The sequence below is a fragment of the Manis pentadactyla genome, chromosome 3 (assembly GCF_030020395.1).
Source record: "Manis pentadactyla isolate mManPen7 chromosome 3, mManPen7.hap1, whole genome shotgun sequence".
Classification (NCBI taxonomy): Eukaryota; Metazoa; Chordata; class Mammalia; order Pholidota; family Manidae; genus Manis; species Manis pentadactyla.
Genome location: NC_080021.1, coordinates 128217695 through 128242984, shown reverse-complemented (window position 1 = coordinate 128242984; position 25290 = coordinate 128217695). Strand labels below are relative to the sequence as shown.

The window sequence follows — 25290 nt, the reverse complement described above, 5'->3', positions numbered from 1 at the left end:
GACTATTACTGGGATGGCTTGTTATGTGGCAATAAAAGCTATTAAGGTAATGTGCATTAAGAGAAGGTGAACATTTGGACTTATCCTGAGTGGTGATTCCATTCTCTATCAAGTCTGAAGTCTTGAAAACAGAAATCCCAAATGACTCTTCAGCTCCTAGTTCCTGGGACCCATTTTTTGAAAAATGTATGTACTAAGCACTACGTACTAGACAGTTCTAGGCAGTGGGGACATAATGGTTAACAAACCAGATGACATCTCAGCCCTTATAGGCTTTATATTCAATCAAGATGTAAGTTAGTTAAAGTCCTTAATTCCAGCCACACATTGCACCTCAGTAAGAATCCCTAGGAACTGTCTACATGTGACAATTTTGAACAGAGCCCAGTTTGATAGGAGGCATGCCTGTCTAGAATCCTAACCAGGCTGATCTGACAAGGTATTAAATCTGCTTCCCTATCTAGATTCAGGGTCCTGACCCCTATTACTATGTATCTTTCAGCATCTTGGATTTTTCACAAGCCTCTGGTCTAACTAGAATTTTGGGATTGATGGGCTTGCTTCTATCAACTCCTGGAGGCCAAGAACAGGAAAACTTTGTATTTAGCATCCTTTCTTGGTCCTCACAGACTCTTATGTTGGTTTGAAGAATATCATGCATTTCAGTTAGGTATTCATTAGGACAGAAGTCAAGGCTGATTTGTGCTCAACGTCCTAAACAAAAATGACAAAATGGGAGTCAGGTGTTTTTGGTATAATCCGAAACAAATACTTCAAGTAGCGTATAATTCACACAAACCCTAATTTGGAAAACACAAGTGCTTTTATTCATCATATATTTAAAAAGACTTATGTAAACCTTGCAGAGATGCTCATGAGTTATTAAGGATGGAGGGCAACAAGATTATGTACAAAAACTGTTCCAAGGGACTATCCTGTGCTTCATTAAAAAAAAAGTTCAGGTTAATTTCTTGAAAGAGTATTTACGGAGAAATACAGAGGAAATCCACAGAAGAGCAATCACAATTATATCTACCAGCCAGATTTTGAATATTCCTTCACTCTAATTCTTCTTTCTCAGCTAACATTATTTTCCAGATCATCAAATTTCCATGGGTGAGCCTTGTTCACATTTGGTATAAAACTGATGCTGACCATTTATTATTTTGGTTTCACTCTCCTTTTGGCATCTTTATGTTTCCTCCGACAATCCTAGAAAATCAAAAGTTTGTTAGAGATGTAAGTCATTTTCAAAGTGTTCATTCAGTAACTAAAAAGTAAAATTTAGGTTATTTAGTGTCAGGGTTGTGGAAACAATTTTGGAAGTGCTCACTTGGGATGAACAGGGAATATCCAAACCTTTGGCTTTGAATGTTTACAGTGGAAACTGTATTTCACAGTCCTTCAAAAATGATTTCCTGTTACTTAGTAAGCATGCCTAGAACTCTGACCAGTCACTCAGCAGGGCCACCTGTCAGTCCCCTCACCTATACAATGTGTGTGGGTTGAATTAAACCTCTAAGTTCAGTTCCAACACTAATTCTAAACATCTAAATCATATTCTCAGTTGTTACCTTTTTGTCTTAAGTTTCATACCTTATTCCCATTTTTTTACACCAGGCAAATTATTAACACAAAGATAACACCGTATCTATTTTAGAAGACAATATATACAACTACTCACCATGCGCAAGTTGTTTGTTCTGGCTTCCCAAGAATTCCTGCTAATACTACTTCCCACTCCTCTCCAGAATAAGCCAGAACCTACTAAGGGAAAATAAAGGGGCAGCAAAATAATAGAAGAACAGACAGTAATCTACTGTTGGCATTAACAAGGTCTTCAATTCTAGGTAAGAATGTTTTTTTCTTAATTTATGCTGATTTTCAAAACAAAAATGCACAATTGCTGGGATTTTACTGTTCATATATATACCATTCATTAATATAAAACTTGGTTTCTGTGCTAGGCTTTAAGAAATGAATTGTTCACCAAAAGCCTCAGTTTTCACATGAACTTTTAGGGTACTGTAGACTTAACAAATTTTGTACATATTGATTCTAAACTCCCTCGAACAAAATAGGTCCTTGATGATAATGGATGAGTCAGGAAGGCATTGTGTGGCAGCTGCTGGCCCTCCATAACTTTCCAAGTCAACCTGCATCAGTCTTACAAGGGGCTAAACCACATGGTATTGCAGAGGGTCAGAATTTTTGCCAAATAGTTCTTGCATGGATGCATGTTACGGTGTCAGAATGCAGTGGTGAGAGCTATAGTATTACCTGTTTTGTAGTATATAATCGAAAAATGGACTTACCATGAAGTCTTTCATCATTCTTGGAGAAAAAGAAAAATCTAGTGGTTTCCTTCTCAGGTAATGATATTTCTCTGAAATGAGAAAGAAAAGGATGGAGGCCAAGACATAGATATTGGTTTTCATATTTAAGAGGAAATGTTTACATTAAAAATATAAACATTCCCTCAATCTGTTTTGTGTTTGCTTATTTGCCCTGATTTTAAGTGACTCCACTTTCTCTATTCTCAACACCCTGCTCTTCTATCTGAAGTTTGGTAGTGAAGACTGGTTTATGTACAAGCTCTGTCTTCCCTTGCTGGTTGTGGATACTCTCACCAGACTACTATTACCCATTTGCCAGTGTTTCCAATGGGGCCAGACAGTCACACAGCCTCATTCTAGACCAGGGACTTCAGTTTCAGGCTCTCATCCCCCACTTAGTGCTATCCAAACTTAAAGGAAAAGGAAATATGCTCCCATCACAAAATAGCTAGAGAGCTCTCTAAAGGTTCTGAGAGAAGAAAATTAAGTGGTCTTATGAAAATAAGCTTAGATCCTTCCATAAGGTTTCTAAAGCTTGTCTAACTTGGATTTTACAAATTATTAAATATATTGTGCAGAAACAAACTGCTTACCCAGGGCTAGGCTTTCTGTCATTTGTTTCTTCAGTAACATCTTCCTCTTCTGAACTGCTATCGTGGAAATGAGGAGCTCCTTGCCAGACAATCTTCACAGGTTTCACTGTCTCAGCTCTATAGGTTTCTATATCATTGTGTCAATGAAAGATGACAGGATAATAACTCAACAACCAAGTATTCCTGAACATACTTATTCGACTACTTTCACCATGTACACATCTCTGAATTTCCAGTATCTTAATTATTCATTTAGGTAGTATCTTTGTAGATTCTTAAATATTGAGAGAAGCTTTATTTTTTGGCATTGCTAGGATGATCTGATAAGGAATATAGTAATATTACAAAAAGATAAAAACTAAAGCTTTATAAATGAGCAACATAGTTTAAAAGAACAAAATAAGCATGGCACTGTATAAGCATGAGAAGCCTAAACTGTTAACACTATGCAGCAAAACCAGGCTTCCCTACTTACTCATGAGAAAATGAACATACCCTTACATTTCCAAATCATTTCAAGGCCAATTTCTCAAAGTTGGCCCCTAAAAGAACTACAGTCAATATCCATTATCAGGCCAACCCTACTCAACAGTTTAGGACTGATGGCATTCAAATGGACACTATGGGCAAAAACGTAAGCAAGAACATGATATATCGTGTCTTACAGCAATTTCACTGGATTGCTGTGCCCCTAATGTACCTGCTAGACACTTTGTTTTAACTACCAGTCTTTAAAGCAGAATCCTTTTCAGATGTGCATGTATTATCCTGTGAAGGTATATCCTGCATCTTAGGGCAAGCTTTCAGAAAAGCTGCACTTCCAAGCTTTAACACTAGAACAGGTGTTTTTAACTTTGGGCCATTTTGGCCTTCAGAGGTAACCTCCTGAGATGGAATGCAATGTTGCACACACAGCTGTTTCTTTTTCTGTAGGTCTGGCAAATCTCCAAATATAAAGTTTGAAAACAACTGGCACAGTGACAACTGCATATTTGTATAAAGCCAGTTACATATTCCTTCCCTTCCCCTACCACACAGCATTGGCTTTTCCTAAGTCATGGCTTCTCCAACTGCATTTAAGACATGAAGCTATTTAACTATATGACTAATTCTATTTCATGACTCTTTGTACTCAGAAGGGGTGCTTCCCTTCATATGGCAGCTAGCTAGAGGTTTGCTCCTTTAAATTCAAAAACAGTTCCTTGCTGTGTTAAACATGTCCAGGCACATTATGTGTATGGTCAAATATACTGAATCTCATATTGATTATCTGGGTGGAAGGAAATTTCTTCAGCTAATGTTAAATTGTTACACTTAATGTATACACTCCATCAAGTAGGTTCAAACTGCCTGCAGTGAAAAAGGAAAAAAAAGTACCTTCATTTACAGCTTTAGTGTCTGATTCAAAAAAGGAGAACATGAACATGCCAGGCCGCTCAGCCCCAGTCACCAGAGCTGCAGGGCTGTGGGCTGCTTTGGCTTTCTCTCCGCCACAGGCCTCATCCTGGGGCAAGCCATCTTCCTTTTCATCAGTATCTTTTGCATGTTGGAATATTTCTTTTAAATCCGTAGCAATGTTATAATACATTTCTTTAGACACTTCGGGTAGCTTCTCAGCTTCCTCTCTTTTCTTCTTTCGTTTTGCTTTACTTCATTAACACATACAAATATGTACGCCACAAAGAAACAGTCAGCATTTGGACAATTTCCAGAAAAGAGGGAAGGAAAACACCTTGAATAATTTTAATCCCATCCTTTCAAACACCCAAGAATCCACAAATAAAACTCTGTGCATAAAAGCAGATCTCCAATAAGCTTTTTAATACACAAAACCTCATCAAATAGCCCCAAATATTAAACATGAATTATGTTCCCTTATCTTACCCTCTAGAACTATGTTCCAGAAATTTCACCTAAGATATTAACTTTGACTAAGAAAATCACTTAACAGCAACAAGCCCCAGTTTCCTCATCTGCAAAAAAAAAGATTTGGTCATAATTCAGTTTCAAAATGTGCTAAGTCTAGTTTGTTTTGAAATGAAATTTTTGTTATCATAAACCTGCTCTACATTTAAGAATATGCTTTTCTCTTTGATCTTAAATAAAAAGTTACATGGCAATTTCCAATATTGAATTTCTAGCTAATAAAAGATTAAAATCCTTTTTCCTATTAAGAATCCACTCCATGTATCATCAATAGTATTAGGCCAAAATCCTAACTCTATTATCTAAAATATAAAATAGTAAGTGAATAAAATGTCCTAAATGAGCATTTTATTGGAGGAGATTCTCACAAAGAGAAACTTTTAATTCTTTATTTAAAAAACCAACCTGGCTAGGATTTAAAATAGATATGTCTCCTATGAAACCAAGCTCTACAAAAATTTCCATTGAACCATGTGGTGGTTTTAAAAGTGGTCCAAAGATCCTTTGATACTTCTTTCTTTATGATGGGGAAATGATATCCCTCATCCGTTGAGTGTGGGCCAGACTTAAGGAACTCTTTTGACAGACTGAGGCAGACGTGATGGTATGACTCAATGTCCAAGCAGATCTCAAGCGTTCAGAGACTGCAGACCTCTTGAGAGCCCCCAAGCCAGAAGTGCCCAGTGAAGCAGGATCTCCAATAAATTTAGACTTGTGACCCAGATAAACTGAGGCCTAATTAATGTTTGAGGTTTCAAGCTGTTTAGCTTAGGGGCAATTTCTTACACAGTAGTAGGTAACTGACAGATTTGGGTACCTAGAAGTATGTATGGCTGTAACAAAAACCTGAAATGTGGGAGTGGCTGCAGACCCAAGCAATGAGCAGAAGTTCAAAGGTCACTGAGGAGGATGCTAACAAAAGCCTGATATAGCATGGCCAGTGAGGAGGCTGCAGGCAAGGGCCTGCAGAGATGGGGCAAATGCCACTGAAAACTAGAGAGAGGAATCCTTGATATGTAGTAATAGAACATTTAGCAACACTCACTTTTGTTAAAGTGGAAAGTAGAAAATGAACCTAATGAATGGGTGATCTAGCTAAGATGTCCAGGAAGCTGTTGGAGGTTATCTGCTGGCTTTTTATTGCTGCTTACAGTAAAATATAAACTGAGACAGTGAAACTAAAGTAAGAATTTTAAAAATTCTTTAAATTTAAAAATACCTCATGGTTTTTAGGAAGATTAGGAAGACTCCTATTATCCAGAAGGCAAATAACATGAAATTTAAGAAATGGCTTCTAAGCAAAGATCAAATCTAAGACTCTGGAAAACATGGTATAAGGCAAGTGTTGGCAAACTGGCCCATGGGCCAAATCCAGGCTGCTGCCTATTCATGTATGGACTGCAAGTTGGGAATAATGTTTGTAGTTTGAAAAAAAGATGATTTCGTGACATGCACAATGGTAATGAAGCGCAGACTTTACCCTACGAATAGTCTGGAATACAGCCTGCCACCTGCCACATGCCCCAATTCTCCGATGTATTGTCTGTGGCTGCTTTCCTACTATAAAGCTGGAGTGTAGTCACTGCAACAGAGACCTGTTGGCCTGCAAAGCCTAGTATATTTACTACCTGACCCTTAATAGAAAACTCTACAGACCCCAGTCTAAATATAAAACCTTCTGTTAAGACCCCAGACACAGCTTGGAAACTTCAATCATTCAAACAACAGGGCTTCTGAGGGGTTCAAAGTTGTTGTCTTGGAGTCTCAGCATAAGCCCACAGTAAAAAAGGCTTATCTCAAGAACATTAGGAGGTGTGTCTTTTGTTTAAAAGAGTGAGCATCAAGAAGATTCACTGAAGACCTACCCATATATATTTTTTAATTTGGTATCATTAATATAAAATCACATGGGCAACATTGTGGTTACTAGATTCCCCCATTATCAAGTCCCCAACACATACTCCATTACAGACCTACCCATATTTTAAGAGAACTATATTAACAGAAACACCACGAGCCTGGACTGATTAGATACAGAGACATTCCATACAATGGAGATGCTTTTGGACACCACATTTATACAAGCAAAAAACAGGTTGAGAAAAGAGTCAGCTGCAAGCATGGGCCACCATTCATGAAATAGGAAGAGTCAGGAACCATGGAGTATTAGTCCCAGACCCTCAGTTCTACCCAAAGAACTCCCAGCATTTGCCTGTGTAGATCTCAGAGCCACCACGGACCAGGGATGCTCCGCCTCATTTTCCTCTGTGCAACATTGTGCTTACAGAGGTTATCCAATGCTTGTCCCATCCCTGTATGTTGGAGGAGGGACAGGTAACTTATCTCTTTAGTTCACAGGTCTTCTGATTAGAAATAACTGCCCTCAAGGAACTGCAACAGATAAGCCTCCTCTGCCCCTAGATCCAATTTGGATAACATCCTGGAATCTGAACTGATCATTGTAAAGAGGTGGGACTCCTGGGAAGTCTAGGGAGGGGGTAGTATATTCTGTATGTGGCAGGAACATAAACAATTTGTGGGAAGATGTTGAATTGTGGTGGTTTAATTATGTCTGTAAATTCATCAATGCTTCTTCCCTGAGAGTTTGTATTTAATCTCCCATTAAATTATGGGCTAGACTTAGTGATATGTTTCAAGAAAATTGAGTAAGGTAGATGTGTTGGTGTGTGACTTCTAAGACTAGGTCATAAATCACACTGTGGCTTCCTCCTTTTCTCTCTTTGGGGTCACCTGCTCAGGGGGAAGCCAACTGCCATGCCATGAAGGCACGGAAGTGCCTAATGGAGACGGCAACAAGGCAAGGAACTGGGCGACGGCCATGTGAGTGGGTCCCCTTGGAAGCACATTGTTCGGGCTTGGTCAAGCAGCAGAGACCAAAGCCCAGGCAATATTTTCACCATAAACCTTTTAAGAGAACCTGGCCAGACCATCTAAAGAAGTCGCTAAATTCTTGACTCAGAAACTTTGCAATAATAAATGCTTGTGGTTTTTAAGATGCTAAGTTTTGCGTAATTTTTTATGTAGCACTAAAAAACTAATGCACCCTAGATATAAATAAAAACAAACCTAAAATATTACACAAAATATCCCCAACTTATGTACCATGCTTAATGTGGATTATCTAAATAACATACAAAAATCTACATTGCAGGTAATATTTATGCTGCTACTACTTTAGTCTAATATGTGATTCTTCTTACAAGAAGTCTTTAACTTTGGAACATCTTAAATTTACAGAAAGGTTGCAAAGATGTACATACAGCATTTCCAAGTAACCTTCACCTGGTTTCCCCTCATGGTAGCATCTTATACAACTATGATGCAGTCACAAAGCTAAAGACTCAACTGGGATAGCACTACTCACACCACTCAAACGGTATTCTCATCTCACCAGTTCCTCCACAGAAAGATGTATTTTTGTTCCAGGATCTAATTCAGGATGCCACACTGCCTCTAATGATAAGCAATTAGGCCAGGCAAAGTTACTGGCTCTTCAGTTTGCAGCATTTATCAAACTGACAGCACATGTGCAGCAAGGAGCAGCTCCGACCACACTAGCACAATGGGACAGAATGAATGGTTGCCCCCCAAAAGGTATGTCCCTATTTTCTGGAACCCAAAGGTGTTATAAGCACCCTTTATGACACCTTTATGTTATAAAGCACCCTTTATGACAAAGATGAGGGGAACACAGCAAAGAAGAGGACAGAGACTGGAGCAGTGCAGCCACGAGCCAAGGCATGTCACAGCTACCAGAAGTTACCTGAGACTAAGAAAGAGGCACAAAGTGGTTTACCCCATCCCAAGCCTCCTGAGGGACCACAGCCCTATCAATAACCTTGATTTCAGATTCCAAGCCTCCAGAAATAGGAGAAAATGTGGTGGTTTTCAGCCACTAAGTTTGTGGTGGTTTGTTACAGCAGCCACAGGAAGTGGATATAATCAGGAGGAGCTTACTGGGGGAGGAGCACATGCATTGCTACACCTGTGAGACTCCCTCATTAGAGAGCTATGACTTTCTGCACTATGTCAGCAGTCCCACTCTAACTTTCCCTCCCTGGTCTTAAAGTAAATACAATGGAACCAACAGATGGGATGCTGGTTACTGTCCACTTCTCTCACTGTCTGAAATGAGATGAATTCCTATGATCCTGCTACTAAGAGATGTAGCTTGATTTACCTTTCTTTTGATTTCTCATCACTTCTTTCGTAAGTGACATGGTCATGCCTCGTTGGATCATAATGTATGATATCCCTATGTAAAAAAGGAGAGCGAGAAGTTGAAAGAGATAAATCAGAACATTAATACAAAACGTTAACAGCAAATTAAAAACTGGAGTGATTCTAATTTTTGAGCAAGACAAAGATACACAATACCAAAGAGAAGTATTAGGATCTTGTTAGATAGAAACACTCGTTATTTTAAACTATCTAGTTTTGAGTGTCCCTGGATATTTCTTTTAATAAAAATTATTTTAAACATACTAAAATATATACAGATAAATGATATACTATTTCATCTGCATAAAACATTTATTGGTGGAAGCAGAGTGGAGTGAGAAGAGCTGTGAAGAGAAAACTGGTCCATACTGGTGACTGCAGAAACTGAGTGGTGGTGACCAGAGTTTTCACATTAGTCTCTCTAAACTATGTTTAAAATTTTCCTTTAAAAAAAATAAAGTTACATTTACAGTGCTTTATGCTACAGTTAATATTTAACCCATTGTCCAATTGTTTCACAGACAGACACAATGCTGCTATAATATTTAAGTACATAAATACAGGAATAAAGATAAGTTTCTTGACGTGCATCACTGGGTCAAGGGTTAAGTATGCTCTGATACATATTGCCAGCTGCTCTCCCCAGGAAGTTTAAAATGGCCTAAAATGAGTTTAAACCGAGTTCAAGGAGGCTTTTATGTCAAAGGAAAATAGGTTAGGAGGGGACGGAACATAAGCCATACTTAAATTTCTTAGCAGCTACTGATCCTCTGCTTGTAGAATTGCTTAAGTTGATGTGCAAAACACTCTGTACAACACTCAGGGCTCTCAATTTCTCTGCAGCAAGCTCTTCTTCCTCCGCAGTTTTCTCTTCATTTACCTCTTAGAGAGAAAAGGATAATTAGTAATCTCTTGATAAACATAACTTGAGAAGTCTCAATTATCAAATATTTATCATGTACTTAAACCTGTGCCAATCATAGTAAGACAGAAGGTAAACCTCATTTTGCTAACTTCCCAGTCCCCAAGAACAGCATCAACACAGTGAATCCAGAAACTGCATAACCAGCAAACAGTCCCATTTCCAACTATAATTATGAAAATAAAATCTGGATTTAATGGCTTTCAGTGGCAGGTCTACAAGTTCTTAAGGTAAAGACTGACAGATGTGATAAAGAAAGATGCTAATCACAAAATTAAAGTGACTGAAAACTCTGAATTAACATTCTAAGAATGTGATCTAAATTACAAGTAAATATAAAAATGAAAGACAGTGAAAGATGGAAATTTTACGACTACTACTGTGTTAGTGGACAGCTGCTTCAGCCTTTGATTCAATGATAAACATTGCTCGGAGAGAGCCATAGGCCGGCCCTGTGCACAGGGCATTGTCCAAGCCTGTAGCGTCATCTGCAGCTACAAGAAACAGACTAGATCAGAGAACACAGTGAAACAGCTAGTATGGACTACAGACAGAAATACAAAATAAGGATAAGCCTTAATCACCCTCTTGACTCACTGGAAGATATAAACTACCAAGTTACAGAAGCTAGAATAAAATAGTCATTGTGGTGAGTTTAAGGCCCCAGAAGTTTCTAAGAGTTCAAAGGACGTAGGGATTCTGTTCAACTGGATCAAGAAATGCTTTGTAAAACCAGGTGGAGTCTAAGGTAGGAAACAGAGTGGGTTCTCGGTGGAGGGTAGGGGTACCATGGGTGAGGGCATGCCAGGTGTAGGAGACAATATGAACATGTATATTGAAGACGGAAAGTGCAGAGTGTACAAGTACATTAGGCTGAATCATACAAAGCTGCTAATACTCAGCAACCCTGAATTAAAAAACGGCAGTTTCGATTTTAACCTAATACCGACTATCAGGAAGGACATAGAACACAATGCTAGAGAGGGTCCAAGGTTCTGTAGGCCGCAGTGCTGCTTACTTGCACGACAGATCTTCTGTTAGGCAGGAAAATAGATACGAGCGGGGTGGAAAGAGAATAAGGCCAGAAAGTCCACTAAAACGACCCATAATTAATCAATTGAAGCAAAAAGCCAAGAGCAACTTGGCCTGGAATGTTTGAATATTTCCCAGATAAAGGAAGGTACCTCAGCACAGCCCATGTCTTTATTTTGTTAATCATGCAGGCCCAGCTTATTTTCTTTACCTTTACCTATATGCTGTTTTTTTTCTCCTTCCAGCCCTAATTAAGTAGTTTGTAACCTACGCAACTAATTTAGCATGCAGGCCCAGCTGTAAACAACATAGTAAAAGGCAGGAAAGATTCCATCTTGAAGACTGTATTTTAATACTCAGGAAGTTAAAAATATAAGATTCTTAACTTACTCGTTAGCAAACAGACAATAGCTCAGCCCACCTTGGGGGCTGGGCAGGCAGCCTGTGTGATCTGCTCCCAGATGAAGACGCCAGCATCCCAGGGAGAAATCAGAGCAGGAACTTCCTTGTGTTAAGTTAATTCTGAGCATTCAAAGACCTCTTAACAAGTCTGCACACCCCAGCCCTTAGTCACATTCCTAAAGAATCCTTAAAAAGGGGAACCCCCAACCTTTCAGGGCGCTCCTCTCTCTGAAGTCACCCGCACTTTCTAAGTGCGTAAACTTTTAACTTTAAACTCTCTCTTCTCAACCTTTCAGGGCACGATCCTCTCTGAGGTCACCCACACTTTCTAAGGATGTAACTTTTTAATCTTAAACTTTCTCTCTCCAAACCTTTCAGGGCACCTCTCCTTGCTGAGGTTGACTGCTGCACTTCTCTCTTTAAGTAACTTTAAATAAGACTTTTACTCTGCTTCACTACTGTGTCTCTGCCCTTCAATTCTTTGTCGCAGCGGGGACAAGGACCAAGGAAAATACACAACGCCCCCCCAACACTTGAAATTCACAAAAAATTAATCCTGAAAGTTGGTAAGGAAAGAAACTAGAGACAGAGGCTCTAGATTTGACTGCCCTAAGAACAGAACAGCCTGAAGAGGCTGACAGAGAGATGCAATTTGGGATTTACTGAGTTTTAAGCACAGGCCCAGGAGTGCCTGTGAAACACACCCATCAAGCACCAAGAAAATAACAGATGGTAGTTCAGTGAAACAGCCCAGGGAAAAGACAAGCCCTAAGTGAGGGAAGACTAATGGCAGGGATTTACAGACAGTGGGAGGAGTCTAAATCTAGAGACAAAGGGGAATTGGGAACCAGCAAGGAAGTCATGGTGCAGGGGAAGCGAAGGGGAGAGAACCTTTCAAGGATGGCTGACAGACTAGTGCCACAGTCAAGCTGAAGAGGCTGAGCCAGAAAAAACACATCTGGTGAGCTGCTCAGAGGGAACATAACAGAAAAGAGCTGTAGACAAAGAAGAAATTCAGATGGCCAACAGACACATGAAAAGATGCTCCACATCACTAGTCATCAGAGAAATGCAAATTAAAACCACAGTGAGATACCACCTCACACCAGTAAGGATGGCCAACATCCAAAAGACAGACAACAACAAATGTTAGCGAGGATGTGGAGAAAGGGGAACCCTCCTACACAGCTGGTGGGAATGTAAACTAGTTCAACCATTGTGGAAAGCAGTATGGAGCTTCCTCAAAAAAGAAATACCATTTGACCCAGGAATTCCACTCCTAGGAATTTACCCTAAGAATGCAGCAGCACAGTTTGAAAAAGACATATGCACCCCTATGTTTATCGCAGTACTATTCACAATAGTCAAGAAATGGAAGCAAACTAAGTGTCCATCAGTAGATGAATGGATAAAGAAGCTGTGGTACATATACACAATGGAGTATTATACAGCCATAAGACGAAAACAAATCCTACCATTCGCAACAACATGGATGGAGCTAGAGGGTATTATACTCAGTGAAATAAGCCAGGCAGAGAAAGACAAGTACCAAATGATTTCACTCATATATGGAGTATACGAACAAAGAAAAAATTGAAGAAGCAAAACATCAGAAGACTCACAGAACCCAAGAATGGATTAACAGTTACCAAAGGGAAAAGGACTAGGGAGGACGGGTGGGAAGGGAGGGATAACGGGGGGGGAAATAAAGGGGGCATTATGATTAGCATGTGTGGGGGGCACGGGGAGGGCTGTACAACACAGAGAAGACAAGTAGTGATTCTACAACATCTTACTACGCTGATGGACAATGACTACAATGGGGAATGTGGGGGGAACTTGGTGATGGGGGGAGTCTAGTAAACATAATATTCCTCATGTAATTGTAGATTAATGATACCAAAAAAATTAAGAAGTCAGGATTGAAAGAATGGCACTTTTGGGACCTGAGACCTGTGTCAGCAGAACAAGGAAGGAGCTGGAAGAAGAGGAAGGCTGGGCGTGTAGGAAGTATGAACGGAGAAGTAAGATTCGGACCAGAACTTAGGAAGGAGATAGGTGGCCAGGACAGAAGAGGGAAGGAAGTGGGGGCTCTCTAGAGGGGCCCCACTCAGTCAAGAAGGATGCAAGGTCTCTTGCAAGGGAAGGAGAGAAGGTCTTAAGGATACTTGGAAACACTTCCATAAAGAATGCCACAGGAAGTCAAAAAGAGTAGAATCAGGATGCCTCTGGTAGCATTGCTGCTGTCAAGCAAAGTGGCATTCAGTGACACACTGCTTTTAAAAATCAGAGGGACAGTGAAGACCCTTCCTTCACTTAACTGTCTTCCACACTCTCACCAGGACCTACCCAACGACTGTCAGGTAGGGACCTCGCCTTCTCTCACGACAGGCCCAGGACAGAGGAAGGTGGTGCCTTTGGTGGTTGCCACCTATCCATGTCCTTTCTGGCAGCTTCAAGTAACTTAAAGATTTTCTGAAGGAGTTAATATGTACAAACAACAAACTCCAGGACTGCTGAGTAAGCTAACACTGGACTATGAGCTCCAGGATTCAATGTCTCGGCATGTGGTTCCTTCACGTGATAAGTCAAGGACCCAGACCACATGAGTCCTCAGGACCTCCCTGCTCAACATCAGAACTTCTGGACAATGAAATGTTTACCTTCCTGTTCCTCTTCACTGTCACTTTCTAGAAATCGGGAGTCCATGCGAAATCTGTCATCAGTGCCAAAGTGAGACTGCAAATCCATGAGCTACAGACAAAGCACACACACAATGGAGAGCAATGTTCTCGAGAGAGCATTTCTACAGACGAACCCCCACAACCAGACATTCCTGAATAATCTTGCCTACCCAGGAATCAACCAGAGAGGGTCTCGGAGGACTCGCCTTTAAAACAGACACCTAAACACTGTAGAGTGTGTCAAGGTCTGCCTTCAGGTTCCTGGATTTAAGGATATTTATGTCAAAAAATAAGGGCACATTTCCAGTTTTATTATTTCCAGTCTTTACTAACCTTCTGTCCGGCTCTGCCCTCAAAATGAGGTTTAATTGTGAACCTGTTAGTGTCATCTTCGGAAACAGATTCCTCATCATCACTGCTGTCAAACAGCTTCCCAGATGCTTTACTCACAGATTCCTGTTACACAGATAAAAGACACAAGTATTTATTAGTAACTGAGGCAATCAGCATCTCCTTCATTATGTAATCTTCTCCGATGTATTTAAGAACCAATAACCCAGATGCATCTTCCAGGAAAGGGTGGATGGTGGTTAGAATGGAAAATTCTGACTCAGTGACATCTACTTTGCCTCTCAGATCCCTAATCCAGAGGCTCCCAAACACAGCCTGGAACAGGGGGCAGCTGTTGTACCTGAGAAGACATGCTGCAGGCTCACTAATATGGATGTCTTGCTGCAGACAATGTGGAGGAGATTCACATGGGACAAAGTCTCCATGGTCCCCTGGTCTGTGTGTGGTCGTCTGGGGGCCCTGGTTCTTACGTTGAACCCAGCCGTTGTGGGAGGTCTTGCTGTGCAACAGGCAGAAATGGGTCAGCTTAGTGAGGACTGCCACAGGGACACCCTCAATAGTACCTTTGCTAATTCCTCCCTCAGGTGACATTGATCCTGAGTGGGCGTCTCCTCTGTTTCACTTTCACTGCTGGAACCAAAGATGATGTGCACTGGCTTGTTGTCCTCCGCAGAACTGTCCTAGAGCAGTCATCAGAAGAGTTACATCTCCCAGCAAGCCCTCCCTTCCTCCCCTTGCCCTTTCTTATTTTCCAGTGAATGCCTTCATCTACTTATTTCCAAGGCAGAAACTTATGCCTTCTTTTTTTTGTATGCAGTTGACCACCAAGTCTCTTGCTCCCACATTGACCTCCTTGGTATCTTTTAAAGCTGTTCCTGTGGCCATACTTGTCTCTGGATCACGACCTCCCAAAGGCACCCCTGGTTCTAGTTTGCCTATTTGATTTGTAGCTCATCATGGCCTGAACAATCTTTTCCAGAGGCTGGCAAACTTTCTCTATAAAGACCAGAGAGTAAATATCTTAGGTTTTGCAGGTCATATATACCTAGGTCCTGTATTCTTCTTTTTTCAACTTTTTAAACATGTAAAAACCCTCCTTAGCTTGGAGGATGTACCAAAACAGGCCTTGGGCTATGTGGCCCGCAAGCTTTGCCAACCCCTGTTCCAATACATACCTGGCTCACCTTCATTTCCTCAAAGTTCTTTGGTCCTCCCATGGCCCTAAGAATAAAGCCCTAGCCCCACTGCCTGTGACTTGCCCCCCTTGCCTCTTGAGCTGTTTCCTGCCACCTCCCTCCACATGCCAGTCACATGCTGTACTAACTCCCATGATGCTAGTGCTGCCCTGCATGGGCGCCCTTCCTCTACTTTCCCACTCTGCTTCTACCCAAGCAGACCCCACTAACCCTTTCACACAGACCCAATTCAGGCTGAGGATGCCCCCACCCCCTCCACCCGACTGACAGGGTGCACGGCCCACGAACCTCAACTGTGACCTTCTGCCCATCACATCATCAAAAGCCGTCAGGGGCAGAAGCCACCATCCTCATTCTGTAAATCACACTGACCAAGAAGGCCTAGAACTTCATAAATACTTAATAAAGGCTCATTACAGTGAATCCTGGCAAGTGATTTATATGTCAATTCAGACATACAAGGATATAGTCACATAAGTAGTTAAGGTTCAAAAGGAAAGAAAATTAGGAAGAAAGCTTTAGATGAAAACAATAAGAAATGTTTCAGCAAATCACATTTAATAATCTCACTTCATTCTTCAGAATGTACTGCAGATGTATGGTGAAAAGAGCTTCCAATGAACAGGAAACACAAAGGTGGGGGTGCTGAGGCACTGAGCTCTACTGGGCACCTGCCTTCACAAGGAGGGATTAGGCTAGGTAAGTCCAGACTGGAAATTACTCACCAAATTTGCCAGAGCTTTATGGACCAGCTTCTTTTGTGCTTCCTTTGCTTTCTGCCTGGCCGCGATGGCTGCCAAACGCTTCAGATTATCTCCAGCATGCATCTCCTTAGCACTAATGCCCGGTGAGCCCTTAACAGAAGTACCTCTCCAGGAGGAGACTGCTGGTGACTTCCCAGGGGCCTCATGGCTGTTCATATCTGGCCTGTATTCAGAGGGCTCTGTATTCATGGTCTCGTGGCAACCCTCTTTATCAAAGCTGATCCGGTGAGTCTCTGCACCAAGGTTTAAAGATTTCTTATCTTTTAATGGTGACAGACCAGAAAAAAGGTTTCTGTTTCCCTTTTCCAAACTGCTAGGGGATACTGCCTTGTGATCCTGGTTCTCAAAAGTGGCCTGCCTGTTTTGAGGCCAAGCATGATTTGGGTCATCTGCCTTCCTTGCACACCGGAAAGGACTTGGTTTGCTTGCTGAGTCATTAACATACAGAGACCCCTTTTCTTCTGTGGACATGCTGCTGGGGTTCTCAGCTTTCAAAGAATTCTGGTCTTTAGACATATTGGCAGAGGCAGCACTCTCTCCCAAGGAGTCTTTCACGGACTCCTTCCCATAGAGACAGCCTATTCCCTTGAAAGCCTGGAATTTGTTTCCCTCTGGTTTCTGTTTTCCATGGGTGTTCTCTTCTCTTTCCAAAAGAGAAGCCACTATCTCCTCAGGGTGGAAGCCAACAGGAGTCCTGTGGCTCTTGGAGGGCCCACGATTCTTGGAGCTGGTTTTCTGGCCATGGTGCTCAGCACGTTCTTTACGAGCCTCCAGGTCACTGCCAGCCAAGTGTTCCCAATCAGCCAGAGTGAGAGTCACATGGAGACAGTTTTTCATCATGGCATCATACTCATCTCTTTCAGTCCCAGCCAATCCCAACATGGAATTCACATTTTCACATCTACTGTAGTTGGATGGAGATTCACAATTAAAAGGCTTAACTCCAGGATTGATAGCTAGCTCTACGTTGCTGCTTCTTTTTTGTACTTTAATATGATGAGAAGACAGCTCATGGTGTTTCTTGTTTTTCAAAGTCTTCTTGCATGTAGAATTTTCCATTTGTGAAAACCCTGTATTGCTGTTGGCCTCACCAGCATTCCTTTTCATTGCGATGATTTCATCTGTATCTCCTGAATCATAGTCGTGATCATTTCCCACAATAGCACTTTTGCTACTGAGGCAAGAGACACTATGTTTGATGCCTAAACCTCTTAAAGAATGAAGTTTGTGAACATCTGATTTGAAATCATTCTTTACTGTGTCAAAGGGATCATTTTCAGATTCATTTACTAAGGACCATGTAGTTTTCTCTAAGTTTTCCTCTCTTTCGATCATTTGCTGTAATTCATCTTCAGAATCAGTATCATCGGCAGACATGCGATTTCTCTTCCTGGTAGTTTCCAAGCCAGAAGTCTGAAAAAATACATTTTTAGGCCTCTGGCTCTCAGAACCAGGTATAAATAGAGGTGGTTCAGAAGGACTAACGGGATCACAAGATGTTTTCTGTGCAGCCTGCTGCTGTGCTGAGCATGGACTCCCTATTATCCTCTGGGATCTCGGTATCGCAGCCTGAGACACAGTGGGAACCTCACCCTTCTGCTCTTTTACTGTCTTCTTGGGAGGGTTGTGAAAGTCAGAGAACTCTCCTCGCCGTTTCTTACTCTTAGGGTCATTCCCTCCTTCCAACTCCCATGTGAGGCTGGATATAGGGATTACATTTGTGAAATCCTCACCTATCTTCTTTAAGTTGTGGCAGTATTTTGATGGATCATACTTTATGATGTTACCAAAAGTCAAGGTGAAAAACAAAGGCATTAGGTTTTAGGAAAACCCATCAGTCTGGTGAAGGGAAAAGAATACTGCTTAACCTTAAGCAAATCACTTACTTGTCATCCTTAGTTTCCTATTAAACAAAATAAGGACTTTAATAGGGGGCTTCGGGATCTTTAAAACTATGGCATGTCCATATTAAAACCAAGAACTACAACCATTAATCAGCAGAAATCACCTGGTATCAAAACAAATGGATTCAGATCACGTTCTAGGTACAGAGGCCACAAGGCTACTTTCTGCAAATGCAAGAAACCCATCCACTGAGCTAACGTACAGCAGAGTACAGAGGGATACCAGCGGGCACAGATGGATACTGCATGTCCTTTAGTCTCAAACTGTTTGGGCCATTCCTGCCTCGTTGATGCTGGCCCATCCTAACTCAGATCCTCCGAGTCTAGTAATATACATCTCACATTCTACTCATGCTCTGCAGAGCATTTGTAGGTCTTTACTTTATTAACAAACTAGTAATTCTTTACAGGATGACATAGTCCAGAAAGATCCTAATTAATGTCAATGTGTCATGACAAGAGCAGGCATTTGCTGATTTCCTAAAACATATGAACAGTCAAGTGTAAGTTGCTTTAAGCTATCACTCTTGAAACGTCCCTTCGTTCATTTAATAACTGTTCAAAACATACCAAATAGGTGATGTGCACCAGCATCCTCTCAGCTTCACTGCCCTTTCATTCCCTCCTAGCTGTCAGTGCTGCCTTTGGTGGTGAGCCACAGTGGAGGGAGAGAGGTCAGCATCTCCCTGGTGCAGTGCCTGTGGCAGGGAGAGCAGCCAAAGCCACTGCTCCAGGGCTTCAGTGGCACAGTAGCTGTGAGCAAAGAGGACACACCTTTCTGCATCCTTATCCCTAAGGCGGCAGTATTTCTGCAGCTGCTAATCCTTGGACAGCCTGACCATTAGCTCTTGCCCCTCCAGCACTTAACCAAGTGCATGTACTGCATCCTTGTTTGAAATACCTGGACACTTCTGCTTCCGACTGTCACAGAGTTAGAGCTAAAGGACACACAGCTCACACCACTGTCCACACATCCAGTGCCAGGACTCAAGGTCCAAGATGCATCTGACCTCATTTTCTTAACGGGACAGGCAGCTGGTATTCCTTGCTATTTCTCCACCTGCCAAGCTCCTGCCTGCCTACATACTTCTATTTCCCTCTTTCCTGGTTTCTTACTATGACTTCTCTATTAACGTAAACCGACCCCACGTCCCCCAAAGCCTCCTTTAACCTTGCCCTCCTTAGCGCCTTCAGCAGCAGCTCTGGATCCCTGTGAAAGGAGAGGAGGGTATGAAAACTGACATGTGAAGGTGCTTCTTTGATGATCACTGCCTGTCTCACTCACTGGTGTAGACTTCACCACATTCTCTCTTACTGTGCCTACACATTGGGAACACAAAAACTGTTAAATGAACATCTAAATTCACAGAGGCAGTGAAGTTTCAAGGTATGAAGTAAACTTCGCAACAGTGACACATTACAGTTACTCTGAAAGGCCAACTGCAAAGGATATTTTACGTTTATGTTGATTCTTTAGGTGAAGGATAGGTAAGACTCTTCCAAATTTACCCACAACCCAATTCTAAAAGAAAAAACAAGAAAACATTTACTATAAGTATCACAAATGGAAAAGATCAACACACTGCATATTGCACTCGCAGTGCACCATGAACACTGTTAGGCTTAGTTTTCTGACAAAGAAACACAAGTTCTCAAAAAGTGTATAAAGAAGAGAAAAAAGGGAAATTGGGGCAGCTGTTTATCTCATATAAACCACATTAGATGCTACATAAAGCATACCAGACACTTTGAAAAGGCACACACCTGGGACCTGCCTGCACTTACCACTGCCCTTCGGGAGACCCACTTCCACTGGGTTCCTCTCTCTATAACATGAGGGGTACTGAGCTGTAAATGTGCTATGAAAACCATAAGGCACTGCCTATATCAACTGCTCCAAACAAGGGAAAAGGTAAATAATGCTTCACACACGATGCCCAGTCACATGGCCTCAGGAGCTGTTTCCTGGGCTACTCAGGCTCCTGGAAGGACTTACTCTGTGCCCCGGAATCTCTGTCCCAGGCACTGCTCTTGCACGGAAGCCCATGGCTCCCATCTTGCCAGGACAGCCGGTGCTGCCTGATGTTGCCTGGTCTTTCTCTGCTTTCACTTCCTCTCTCTCTTGGGCCAGTCTGCAAATGAGAGAGTATGTAAGGCTAAGATGGCCAGCCACACTACCAATAGTGTTTTGGTTTTATCTGTTAAATACTATGTAACTATTTGACATAATGCTGGTCACCTAGGATCTCTCAATTTTCCCCTTAAACTTAAGGCCTTTTATCCTTGTTCCCTTCACTCTTCCTTATGTGGACAAGGTGTCTTTCAGAGTCCATCTGCCCAGTCTTCATCATTTCTATCCTCACAGTGAAGAGAATGAAGAATGCCATCTCACCTCCCTGACCCCCCCTTATTCAGGCCTGACATGTGCACTGACCAATCCTCACTGGCCTCTCTGCCTCTGGCCTGCCTCCTTTACATTCCCTTCCAGGACGGCTGCAGGGTCTGTGCTCCGCAGGTACACCTGGGCAGACATTCCGGGCAGCAGCACTGTGTGCTCACCCTGCTTGGGACCAGGGCCCCTGTTCCTGCACACAATAGGTGCTGAAGTGCTGCCGAAACAAAGCCCCATCACTATACCGTTCAGAGGCCCTCAGCTAAGAACAAAATCACATTCTTACTTTTCCTACCAGATCATTCCCTCAAAACACATGTTCCATAGGCTGCTTGCCACATGTTGCACACCTTGTTTTCCTTGGCCAGAATAATCTTATCAACTCTCCTGGTCACTCTGTACATTCCTAAGCTGTTTTATATTTTGAAAATTCCCAGACTTACATAATCTTTTCTCCGTGAGAATAACTTTACACTCACAAAGTGCTCTGACAATTATTATGCTGTCTTGTTCTGAAGTTATTTGTGTAATCAACCTATGCCCCACATGAAGGCACTCTCCTGTTATCTTATGCCTTTGTATCACACTAGTACTAAAGTCAAAATCAACATAAGCAATTTAGTAGTGACTTAAATTTTTAAATGTACACAACCCTATAACACAGCAACTCCCTTTGTTGACATGAACCCCAGGGAACCATTACACATAAGCAGGAGACATCCTCAAGGTCATCTGTTATCACGAAGAAGTGGAAACAGTCTACATGTCCATTAATGGGGGATGATCAATTACACTGTGGTACAGCCATTTTCTGAAACAGTGCCAGTCATTACAAAGGAGGGAGAAGCTCTACCTCATGATTAAAGGCTGTACTAAAAAAAGATGAAATAAGTACACGTTTAGTAATTAAAATATAGTACGTAAATGTATTTCATCATCTTTTTTGGTTGGGTCCGGGGTCATGAGTAGTCAGTGGATTTTTAGCTTTACTTGTATGGTTTGAATATGCTCAGGCTGTCATAACATATTACTCGATAATTTCATATCAATAAAGTGAATATCTAAAACCATTTACAACAGAAATAGGGTTTAAATCCACATACAGCAAATCTTACCTGTGCAAAAAGCTTTCTTTTGCTAGCTGAATTTGTAGTGTTCCACCTTTCCATTTTGTTTTATTTAAAACAGACATACCTACAAAGTAAAGAATTATTACTGAAGTACATGGCAATGCAAAAACATATTTCAGAAGTGCTTTTTCTAACTAGTACCAAGGAAAGTAGACTTGTTTATCACAAAGAGACACAGAGGAAACGAAATAAAGAAAATGAGACTGGGAGACAGAGGCCCACATTCTGGTCTCAAACCTCTTACTAGAGGACCCTGCTATCTCCCAGTGTCACTGGAGGATTTGAGTGAGGCAAATATGTAAAACATAGAGCAAAGTTTGTGATTTGTTCATAAAGTAATGTCATACTGTCAGGTACCTCTGATGAATGACTGACATTTCTGTAACATTTCACTGTTATTTCCTACAGTGAAACTATAAAAATTTAATGTAATCTTCCAGGGCAAATCTGAGGACACTGTGGAATCCTGTGCACCTTTTCTTTGTCACCTCATACTGATTATCTATCATTGTGCAACTCATAAACAAAATAGCTGCAACTAACTTGCCTCTGAACTGTTGTGCCCAAGTAGTTGACTTTTCTCAATATTTGCTGTCCATTTCCTTAATGACAACGACTAACAGAAGTTTCTCTGTGGTAGGTAATATGTTAAATACAAAGTTATTACTCAATTTAATCTTTGAAGCAGGGTTATGAGGCAAGCATTATTTTTCACGTACGAGAAAGCAAACCAGAGCTTCAAGTTTAAATAATGTGCCATATGTCACAGCAGTGATGTGTTCTCAACCACAATCGTATTTGTCATACCTATATCCTCACTGAATAATAAATCAATTTCTTCCAAATGAACTGACCAAAGGCTGCTTGCCCTCTCTACTAGCATGTTCCCTTCAGTGTCGACTTTTCAGCCTCCAAGTAACTAGAATACATTACTGTATCAGTGGCACTGTGGATCACTGCCCATTCCTTCTTCACTGAAGGTACACTTTGTCCTCAGCTTTACTAAACTTACCAACAGATTTCATAATTTCAAGGACATGATCTTATAAGGGCATGCTCTAAAGCTCTCGCCTAACAGCATTTAATATTAAGAATTTGCCACCTGAGAAATAAACACACAGGTTGTGGAGTGTAAGGCATCCTATCCCGTGGGAAATGTGTAACAAGCAGTTTCTGTGCAAATGTGCTTCCTTGTCCAAAATATCTGAGAATACCATTTCTGGGCAAACTCACTAGCAATGTATGACCATGTCTGCTGACAACAAATGGGCTGGACCTAAAGCTGCTGGCTTGTAGGAAATTGGAATTGTCTTAATCATGGCTGCTTCTGGATGACTTAAAGGTGGCTGCTGAGGTTCAGATTCAGAACCAGAGTTATTCCAACTTACATGTGACATGAATTGGCAAATAGTATAGAAAACATGATCTTACATTTTTTGAGGTCTGCTTCTGCTACTCTGATGTTGACATACGCAAAGACTTTCTGTGGGTTTCCTAAAAAGAAAAAGAAATTTATTTAAACTCTTACTCCAGAACAATGTGAAAATGATTGTCTAATTTAAGAAATAATCTTTCGAAATTTAACTCTTTCAAGGGAAAACTTTGCTTAGTTTTCATTGGATACAAAGACTGCATATTATTTTCTAAGCATGGCTACCAAATTATTACAAAAAAAATAGTAATAAAAAAAAGTCAAGTAGTTAAGAAGCATTTTGATTGTTTGCACGTTAGTGATATTCTACTTAATAAGACACATAACGAATATCAAAATTTCAATTCTGAAAACTTAGCTATATGTTTCAGAAATCAAATGTTTCGGAATTTAGAATTATTTTGATTTCAAAGATGTAATTCTGGGCAAGTTTCACTTTATACATAACACCTCCAGGTGGTGATGGTGGTAGTGTACACACAATGGTACCCTGTAACAAAACACACATCACCTCCAGTGTTCAGGGCTAGCGGTCATATCTGGAGTTCCTTCATTTTGTGATACCTGACATGAGTTATACATGTCTTTATCCAGGAAGGACTATATATTTACCTTCATTATCTTTCCGTATGATGATGTCCACATCAGAAACTTCTCCAAACCTGCTGAACTGATTATGTAGGTCTGCCTTGGAAATGTTCTGGCCAAGGCCACCCACAAAAAGGCGCTTCATTTCTCTGTTGGCTTTCATGACAGCTGGGGATATACTCAGTATGTTCTAATGGGAAAAATAATTTCTATGTACAGAGAACTATTCTTTCCTTTAGTTCTTCTCAAATCTTAAAAAACAAAACTAAACTAAATTAAACCCAACTCTTTTCCCTGAACCTTCTAGCCAAATTGGCTGCCTGGACCTGAGTTTCACTTCCTATTGTATTGTTTCCAAATTTTATCCCTGGAGACTGTTCAAGCACTACATCTATGTTCACCATGAATGCACTTTACAACAGAACCTCTACACACATACAGATGCTTTCCCTCTAAATAACAATATCATACTCCACCCCTCTTCATTTTTTTATTCATGTTGTTAGGTCTTTCCTTTATTTACCATACATTCATTTATTCACCTTAACAAAAGCAGACAAAAATGGGACGTGGCAGGTTAATATGCTAAAGAACAAAAAGCTCTGCATCCTAGAGCTGCTCAGTCACATGAGAAGCAAATGCCACAGTCACAACACTGTGCCACAACAGAAGCATTTGCGAGGTGTTGTTCAAGCATAAAGAGAGCAACTGGTATAGCTACTATACTTTCTTTTTTACACTGTATGCCAGCCTTGTACTAAGATGTTTGCACGCATCTAAATTTTCAGTTGAGCAGGAGAGGTGATGTCACTTTCCCAACGCCTTCAGAGAATCTGTGGTGGAACCCAGATCTAATTTCAGAATCTGTAATTTTTAACACAATAGAAGGGCCTCAAGAAAACTCTCCCCAAGGTGGTGATCTGAGGCCCATCAGAACATCTCACGCCGCATAGCACCCACCCCGTCCCTTCCCAAGAGCTGAGAGGATCCGTCCACCTACCCACCTACCCATCTTCCTTCTGAAAACTGGCAGAGGACAAGGGATGGGGCAGGCCAAAGGGCCCGATCAGTTCCCACTCCCCAAACCCACTTCCTCGCTACGCACCTCCAGCAGCCCCGCGCCCCGACCTGCCAGTCACGTGTCACGATAGGCGCATTCTCTTCTCCTTCCTACCGGATTTTCAACCCAGTCTCCTAAGGTTCCGACGCCACACTCAGTTCCGCGTGCTCTTTATTTCGCTTCCCGTCCTCTGGTATTCCGTTTGACTCCGCCCACGCTGCCCTCAAAGTCCGCAAAGGACCCTAACCCAAAGTTCCTAATCCGTACCGAAGAGGGTCATCGCATTGCGTTCGTTGACTTCCGGACTAGGTCGGCGGATGTAAGGAAGCAGAAAAA

General features: G+C 41.4%; 1 protein-coding gene across 8 annotated transcripts; it reads right to left on the bottom strand.

Annotated features, from left to right (window-relative positions):
• Positions 1–804: 804 nt before the first annotated feature.
• Positions 805–25290, bottom strand: NOL8 (nucleolar protein 8). Of its 8 annotated transcripts, none has more exons than XM_036896877.2 (17): positions 25000–25288; positions 23919–24145; positions 23306–23368; positions 21860–21938; positions 20349–20484; positions 19806–19874; positions 16410–18230; positions 15052–15168; positions 14471–14593; positions 14117–14207; positions 9841–9979; positions 9057–9131; positions 4307–4578; positions 2930–3056; positions 2316–2386; positions 1685–1764; positions 805–1212 (listed from the first exon to the last, which is right to left on the bottom strand). In XM_036896877.2, exons 2-17 carry the CDS (start codon positions 24055–24057, stop codon positions 1162–1164), a joined length of 3453 nt encoding a protein of 1150 aa, XP_036752772.2. In that variant the 5' UTR covers positions 24058–24145; positions 25000–25288; the 3' UTR covers positions 805–1161. The 8 variants fall into 8 exon arrangements, with proteins under 8 accessions (XP_036752772.2, XP_057354415.1, XP_036752771.2 ...); XM_057498432.1 differs by having other exon boundaries at positions 1685–1767; positions 23919–24084; XM_036896876.2 differs by having other exon boundaries at positions 1685–1767; positions 23919–24062.